This window comes from Heterocephalus glaber, unplaced genomic scaffold (genome assembly GCF_053883595.1).
Source record: "Heterocephalus glaber isolate CG9 unplaced genomic scaffold, H.glaber_assembly_v1.0 deba00001004, whole genome shotgun sequence".
NCBI classification, from domain to species: domain Eukaryota; kingdom Metazoa; phylum Chordata; class Mammalia; order Rodentia; family Bathyergidae; genus Heterocephalus; species Heterocephalus glaber.
This window is the reverse complement of record NW_028258179.1, coordinates 1,323,719-1,332,702: the sequence shown is the minus strand read 5'-3', so window position 1 is coordinate 1,332,702 and position 8,984 is coordinate 1,323,719. Positions and strand designations below refer to the sequence as shown.

General features: G+C 39.0%; 1 protein-coding gene across 11 annotated transcripts in view; it reads right to left on the bottom strand.

The window, feature by feature from the left end:
- Rhbdd1 (rhomboid domain containing 1) overlaps nt 1-8,984 on the bottom strand; it is a 132,224-nt gene that overhangs the window by 33,076 nt on the left and 90,164 nt on the right. Inside the window, exon 8 of one of the 11 annotated variants that reach the window (XM_087209275.1) lies at nt 8-7,375. The exons of the other annotated variants lie outside the window; for them this stretch is intronic. Within the exon in view, the coding sequence (XP_087065401.1) occupies nt 7,347-7,375 (29 nt within the window). The 3' untranslated portion in view covers nt 8-7,346. Of the gene's footprint in view, nt 1-7; nt 7,376-8,984 lie in introns of those variants that run through there. 11 annotated transcript variants of the gene reach the window in all.

The window sequence follows — 8,984 nt, the reverse complement described above, 5'->3', positions numbered from 1 at the left end:
CTGCGGGAGGAAATGTCGCGCTCCCATAAGGACTTGCGCAGTACAGGTACAGGAACGTGGTAATTGGCAGACTTAATATTGTGTGATAATTGCATAGTGTGTGGTAATTGTATTGAAATGAATTATGACAATATAAAGTGTGTGAATTGCCAGCTGAGTCCGAGTCCTCTTTTACCCGCGGTACCGGCTCGCAACACCGAGTTCGATCCCCGGTACCAAAAAAAAGAAAAAAGACAGCTCTACGGAGAAATAGGAATGTAGACAGGAAAGGGTAGTAACTGAAAGTCATGGATTGCCGGTGTCACACCCCCCCACACACACACATAAAGAAGAAAGGGATAATCAATAATAACAGATTTTTCTAATAAGATGGGACCGATATAAGATTAGCTTTTGATAAAAAGCAGCAAACCTCCCTGTCCAGCTGCTGGGAAGGAAGACTCAAGTATGGAAGTAAGTACAGTATAGGTGGTTTGTAGTTTTTGTGACAGGAGGCTGAAGGCATTGTCTACAAGATTACATTTTCTTCAGGAAAACTGGGCTCAACTGCCAGATTCAGAGTCCAAGAAACCTGGTATCCAGGCTCACCCAATTGAGGTACAAGATAGATCTACATCTGTTTACCTATACGTCTGTCTGTATATCTACAAATAACTAAAACAAGGGACTAGAAATCTAAGCAGAATAGGAAGGAAAGCAAGACAAGGGAAAGAATCCATGAACTTGGAAGGGGGACAAAGAACACTTGCACTTGATTATTCAGAACTTTGGGGTCATCTAAGAGTAGTCAGAACCTCAAACATGAAAGTCAAGAATGCTAAGAGCCCAGTGTGTCTAACTCCTAAGCATAGCCCTATTTTTTATCAAAGAGGATCAAAGAGCATTTGACACTGAACAAATAGGATAGGAAGAACTGCAATGCAAGAGATAGCATTCCAAACATGGATTCTAAGTAAGTGTCCTATACAAGTTTGACCTGATTAAGTTTTCAGTCTTGAGTTACTCTCTAGCACAGTAATTCTCACTCAGGTGTCTCCAGAAGACAGCTGGCAATGCCCAGAGACATTTTTGGTGGACACCAGTTGGAGGAGGGGTGAGCTGGCATCCGGCAGGGAGAAGTCAGGGATGCCTCACAACCCCTACACTCCATACCAGGCTCACCAACCCCTCAGGGAACTACTCAGCTCAAGGTGGAGAATTCTTGCTCTGAAACAAAAGCATTTGAAAAGTAGGCGGTTTACGTCAGTAGAGAGAAGACAGCTCAATTTTGGATCAAAGCAACCAATTATCTTCAAATTTTCTGTACCATATATCTACTAATAATCTAAATAAAATGACTTTGGATTTCAGAAAAGGCATCCAAAGTGAGTATACAAAAAGTACAATTGTTAGCTATGTAGAAAAACGTATGGTATGCATCGATACCTTCCTTTTCCCTTATTCCTCCCTCGCCTGGCTTTTCCAATTCTCTTGATTATTCTTTTCCAGAAAGATTACTGTCTCTGATTTCACCAGTTCCTGCATACTGGAAAATTAAATTCCAACCACAGGTCAATTTTAATAAAATTCCCTTATCCAAAGTAAATGTGAAAATCTATGGTGTTTAGAAGATGGCCTTTTGCCCAAATATAGAAGTGATTAAAGACTAGCCTGCGATTAAATTCTAAGCAGAGTAACATAATTAACAAATTTATGAATGAGACTTCTTTTCACAGTTCTGCTGTCAGGGCTAATGACTTGTATTAATTTGAACTGTCAACACATGAATATGCTTGTTGAGGGGACTTTCTATGATATATATAAGATTTGTAAATATGAAGACACTTGGAAAAAATGCAAAGACTCATTTATTAGCATCTCTAAATGATGTAGAAGCACTGAGTGCACAATGAGTCCTGGGAATTGACTGTAAATAGATTCCTACTTAATGAATTCGCTATTTGTTCTTCCTAGCTTAGGCATTAGTCTCAGTTCAGTTTTGGGTTGAAATATCCAATATATCTCTACTTTACAAGGACTGCAGCAAGGATAAAGAATTCTGCAGGCTACTGGAAAACTGGGAAGGGTCTAAGTGGACCAGATGGGAGTTTCCATCTCCTCTCTGATTAGCCCAAAAAAGTTTTTTTGTTTTTGTTTTGGTACCAAGGATCAAACTCGGGACCTTGCGCTTGTGAGGCAGGCAGTGGAGCCACTGAGTTAAATCCCAGGCCCAGGTCAAAAAAATTTTTAAGAACTGCTGATGTGATAAGGAAAAGTTGGCTTGAATAGCAATTTTAACTTGAAGTGATCTTAGGTAAGTGGACAAATTTCTTAACAGCCACAGAACTTGTAAAGGGTTGCGGTGAACCTTACACTAGCTGATACATGCATCTGCACAAGGCATGTATCAGTTGTTATTGTTTTCATAATCACCACTATCTGGGATGGGAGTGAAATATTTTTCAGAGAATTGAATATTTTTAGAACTATACCACAGGAATAATGTGCAGAGTGATTAAAACTCTAAAGCTTAGACAGACCTGTATTCACACCTCAATTCCACCCCTCATTTTATTTCTTCTAAGCCTCAGCTGCATCCCATTTCATGGGTTCTTGTGAAAAGTAAATGAAAAAATGCGCGCACATTCTCCTCCACTAAGGGGCAGAGGAAATGACTGGAGGTGATGGATACAGTAATTATCTTGATGGTGGGGACGATTCATAGCATAAAAGGTTCTTGCTACGCCTGGTACCTAAAAGGGGATCGCTAAATGCTAGTGCTTAAGCATTCACTATCACTGTTATCTGTTTTGAAGAATTTGCCCAAATTGATCAAAATAGAAGCAAAAAGAAAGTTTTGGCAGACGATCTATGATAAGTGGACAGAGAAATCACATGGAAGAGGAGAGAGCTAAATGAAGGGGCAAGAGGAGGAAACGCAGCGAGTGCCCCTTTGTGCCGAGCGCCCTTCATCTCCTATCTCAGGTGGGAAACCCAGCTGCCCCTGGAAGAAGCCAAGGCTTTCTACCACCCCAAATCTTCAGAAATCCCTTATTTCCCTTCCACTAGTGAGGGAGAGAAAGATGTAACATAGACAGATGGATGGATGGATGGACGGACAACAGACAGAACAGGGATAAATAGAATCTGACATTCGAACTTGGGCCTGACAGTTGCAAAGGCCACACTGTGCTGATGATGTGAAAGTAAGATTGCAAAAAGTTTCACTACAGGCTGCAGAGATACAGATTATAAGCTCTTTCTGCCCACTTTTTCTCCCATTTACACGTGGCTTAAAACACAGTAATCAAATTCTTAATGGGTACAGCTTATTCTGGGTGGCTACATCTCACCTGATAACTATCATAAGTTGCCATAAAAATTTAAAGTCAGTTAATCAAGTTATTTCAATTTTAATCCCCTTAAGTAACAACTTGGCAACGGTCTACAAAAGGTGGAATTATTCTTGTTCTGTTTTACTTTATAAGGTCCTTCCAGAGACTCCTCATGGAGGCTCCTCATGGACCCCTCTTGGAGGCTGCAGGGAGCACTTAGAAAATCCCTGCTGAGGTCCCTCCAACTCAGAGACCTAAGATTTCTGAATACAGCAAGGTGTTAGTACTAGAGATGACTTCAACTGAAAATCCATTTCTGTATAATTAACTAGACAGCTCATGAAATGATTCTGCCTTGAAAATCAATACCTTAAAAAAATCAACCTAGCCAAAATTTTATAGCATCAAATAATCTAACATATAAAAAGAAAATCTAGTTGGAAGATGTTCAGAATCCTTTGAAAAGAATACCTGTTAGGGGCCGGGGATTTAGCTCAGTGGTTTCGCCACCTGCTGTGCAAGCTCAAGGACCCGAGTTTGATCCTCCATACCCAAACAAACAAACAAACAAAAGAATACCTGTTAAATAAAAGGTAATGGAAAATCCAGTGGCATTCCCAATGACATGGTGAAAAACATTCCAATCAGTATGCATGACTTAAAGAAACTCCTTAATATACAGAGTAGCTTGGAAATGAAAGAATGCCAAATGACAGCCTTATAAATGTGAGAAATATTACTTATTAGGTAAATTAAAATGAAAATCAGAGTGAGATGGCACTAAACACCTACTTGATTGGCTGAAATTAAAAGGACTGACCATATCAAGTGCTGGGGAGGACCTAAACCCTCATACACTGCTGCAAAGAATGTAAATGGTACAACTACTTTGGAATATAGCTTGGCAGTTTATTTAAAAAGTGAGCATATGTTTTTCATATGATTCAGCCATTTCACTCCTAGGTATTTACTCAACAGAAATGAAAGCATATGTCTATACAACTACGTGTGAATGAGTATCCATAACTGTTTCTTTTGTAACAGTCAAATATGAGAAACAATTCAAATGTTCATCAACAGGTGAATGGATAAAAATATTGTAGTGTATCCATCCAACAAAGAGGAAAGAACTATTAATATACATGGTGACACAGATAAATCCAAAAATAATTACACTGAGTGAAATAAACCAGACAACAAAGGTATGGCTATCCCTCAGCATCCATGGGAATGGGTCCAGGATACCGTGCAAATATAAAAAATCTGCTATGCTTGAGGGCCTGAAACAAAAGGGCCTAGTAAGTGCATCTAACAACATATGAATATCTTCCTGTATATTTTATTTTTTTTATTTATTTATTTATTTTTTGGTATCGGGGATTGAACTCAGGTCCTTGTACTTGCGCAGCAGGCGTCGAAACCACTGAGCTAAATCCCCGGCCCTCTTCCTGTATATTTTAGATAATCTCCAGATTATCTATAATAGCTAATATAATGCAAATGCTATATAAATATTTATTATAGTGTACTGTTTAGGAAATAATAAGGAAAAAGATCTGTACAATCGATTTGTTTCAAGTATTTTCAATTCATAATTAGCTGGATCCATGGATGCAGAGTCCACAAATATGGAAGGCTGACTATACACGGTACATTGCCATTTATAAAAACACTTGCAAAACGCAAACTAAATCATAGTGACAGACAGGATATCAGTGCTTTGTTGGGATGAGAGCCGAGGAGAACAGGGATGAATTACCAAAGACAGAAGAAATAGCTGAGGGTGATAAGTTATCTTAATTACGGTGATGATTTCACAGGTATATACATATGTCAATGCTAATCAAATTGTACATTTAAAAATGAGTAATTTGTCATTTGCCAATGATGTCTCATTAAAGGTATAAAAATTAATCTTCATAAATTATTTGAGAAAAGAATAAATTTCATCTCACATCAAAATCAGCACTGTAAAGCTCTCTACACTTTCCTAAGTACCCCCTCACTTGATCCTTACAAGAAGAAGTTCTGAGAACAAATCGTGTCCATCACCTGGATGTCACAGATCAGAGGCTGAGGTTCAACAGGCCCCACAACTTCCCACTCTTACACGAGATTTATTGGTTATCTGTTTGGTTCCTGAAGACACTTTGGTTTGCTCAGCCTGCCCTATACTAAGGACAATCATTAGTAACAGGACAGCAAGTCTTCTGGTATACACATTAAGCTCAGTTTTATCCTGTTAGCTTAAAATGTGATTTTATGAAACCTTAAAATTGCTTGTGATATCTCAAAATAGAACAGAAGAGAAAGAAAATTAGTCTTATATTGTATCTAGCTCTCACTAAATCAGGAGAAAAGGAACTTAGATAAAAAAGAGCGTTATGGCAGAGGATCAGGAGACTGGAGAAAGATGTGGTGCAGGGGTATGGCATCCTAGATTCTTAAAAGCCCAGCTTTAAACACACACACACACATACGCGCGCGCGCGCGCACACATTCCAAAATCCTTCAGCTTAAAACTCAAATTGTTCAATTTGAGACACAGCATATCCAGCCTCAGTCTTTCTCCTCTATTCTATTGGGATAATGATACACTTACTTAAAATTAATTTCCACTGAGTTTTAATTCCTAGAACAAACAACTCAAAGTTCTTCACAGTGAAACTGGGAACATTTTTATCATCCTAAACAGAAACTCTCCATCTACCAGCAGTCACTCCCCATTTCCTTCCTCACTCCTTACCTCTCAGCTTCCAGCCCTAAGCATCACCAATCATTTCTAAGTCTTTATGGATTTATCTATTCTGGCCACTGCACAGCAATGAAATCATACAATACGTGCCCTTTTGTAACCAGGTTCTTTCTCTTAGCATATTTCCAGGCTCATCCATATTGTAACCTGTATACATTCTTTTATGGCCAAATAATATTTCATTGGATGGACATACCAGGTTTTATTTATCCACATTTATTAGTTTATGGGTATTTGAGTTGTTTCTACATTTTGGCTATTATGAATGTTACAATGAATTATCATGTACAAGTTTTTGTGTAGATACACATTTTCATTTATCTCTGAAATTGCTGTACATTTAGGTTAACTGCCAGACTATTATCCAAAGAGACTACACCAGTTTACAATGCCATCAACTGTGTATGAGGGTTCTAATTTCTCAGTTTTTGGTATCATTTAAAATTGCCTTTTTTTTTTTTGGTACCCGGGATCGAACTCGGGACCTTGTATTTGTGAGGCAGATGGCAGAACCACTGAGCTAAATCCCTGGCCCCTGCCTTTTTATTTTTAAAATTATTATAGCCATTCTAGTGGATGTGAAATGATATCTCACCATGGTTTTGATTTGCCTTTCCTTGATGAATAAGAATAAAGCATCTTTTCATGTGTTTATAGGGCATTTGTATGTTTTCTTTGGAGAAATATCTATGCAGATCATTTGCCCATTTTAAAGGGTTTTTTTATTATTGACTTTACATGTAAGAGTTTTTTAATATGTTCCATACAAAAGTCTGTTGTCCGATATATGCTATATCTTTAATATGGTAATATTTTCTCCCATTCTGTGATTTCTTTCCACTTTTTTGATGGTATCCCTGGCAGCACAAAAATTTTTACTTTTGGTGATGTCCAATTGCTTTGGTTTGTGTATCTAATCCAGGCCATGAAGATTTAGCTATATACTGTCTTCCAAGGGCTTTTACAATGTTAACTGTTACAGTGAGGGTCCTGAGCTTGTGCTATACCTGAAGCCAAGCCTTACTCACTGTTAATACTTAACTATGCCCAGTGCCTACTACGCCTTCAGATCTGACCCTTGGTATCTGTGCTTAAAAAAGGACTGGAATCTGGGGCAAATTTCATCCTACCCTTCTGCCCTATATATAGCATCAAGAAAATGAGAATATTTTCCTCAAATCTCTTACTGATGGGAAAGTCCACTTCAGCAAGTCGTTGCTGGTAGTAGTGGGAGGGAGGAGATAGGGTTCATGTTTGTACCTCCTTTCCTGTCATCGTCATGGGAATCCATGTATGATGCTAGAACCTGGAATCAAGTAAGGTAGCAGGTCATGAATTAGAAAGCTAAGTTGACTTTGGAATGTTTTGCATTATGGCTTGTTAAAGATCTTTAGAGCAAGGTAAGCACGTCCATCCTGGCCCAGGGTCATTTATAAAGTTCTTGCATGCTGTTTTGATGTTGTTCTTTATTTAGTAGCACAACAGCAGCTCTTTAGGTCTGGGGTCGCTGGTCTTTGACAACGGAACCACGGTGTCAAGTCATCCAACAGTGCCTTCCCATACTGGTGTAATTGTCAACAGTAGTTACTCATGTGTTAGAGCTGCCGGAATAATATACCAAAGACTGGCTGGCTTAAACAAAAGAAACTTGTTTCTCACAGCTGTGGAGGCTGGAAGTCCAAGCTCCAGGTGTTGGTAGAGTTGTTTCTCCCCAACACCTCTCCTTGGCTTTCAGGTGGCCAAGTTTTCACTATGTTTTCACATGCTCTTTCCTCAGTACATGTGCATGCTGGTGTCTCTCTTTTCTGGGGAAGACTCATCAAAGGGATTAAGGCTCCATCCTTATGATTTTATTTAAATTAATTACCTCTTTAAGAGAAAGATCTCCAAATGTAGTGATACTGCAAGTTAGGGCTTCCATGTAAGAGTTTGGGGAGAACATAGCTCAGTCTCTAACAAGTAGTGATCATCTACTGAATGCTTACCACATGCAGGTACGAGAGTCCATGCTTTTGCTGGATTCCTAATGTACTTCAGTCTCCCTAAAAACCTATCTCTCTCTCCAACCTAGTAACCTGCCATTCTGGTTCCTATACTGAGAAAAATACAGCAATTTATTATGGTTTGGATCTGAAATGTCCCCCAAAGCTCATGCATTGAAGGCTCAATCCTCAAGACAGCAGTCCTCAGAGGTAGGGCCTTTGGGAGGTGACTGGATCATGAAGGCGCCAGTCTTTATCAATGAATTAACCCACTGATGGACACATCGCTTAATGGGCCACAGAGAAGCAGTAGAAACTTTAGGAGGTAGAGGCTGTTAGAAGTATGCTAGTGGGGTGTGTGCCCTTTAAGGGTATATTTTGTCCTCCCCAGCCCCTTCCTTTCTCTTACTCTTTTTGCTCCTGGCCACCATGATGTGAGCAGCTTTGCTCCACCATGGGGTTCCCGCCATGATGTTCTGCCTCACCATAAGCCCAGCAATAATGGAGCCGAAGAACCAGGGACTGAAACCTCCCAAACTAAAAGCCAAAGTAAACCTTCCTCTTTATAAATTGTTTCTTGTGGGTATTTTGTCACAGCAATGGAAAGCCAAGTAACACACACAGAGCCACAACCCACTTTACTCCTCCAACAGACTATCTTCCTATCTCTGAGCCTTAATCCATTTTCTCTGCTTCACTCAATTTCTATTCAAATTTTTCAGTAGCTTCTCATCACATTCAGGTAAAACCAAAATCCATAGATGGGCCAGAGTCTGGAACTTATTAACTCAAATTTAGAATCAATACTTAGATACCCAAAACTTAGCATTCACACATTCTCATCCACACACAAAAAAATCTAATTTACAATAATTACAATAATTTACAATATAAGTATTTTGTCTGTCAATGTTTAAGACAAATAAGGTGATA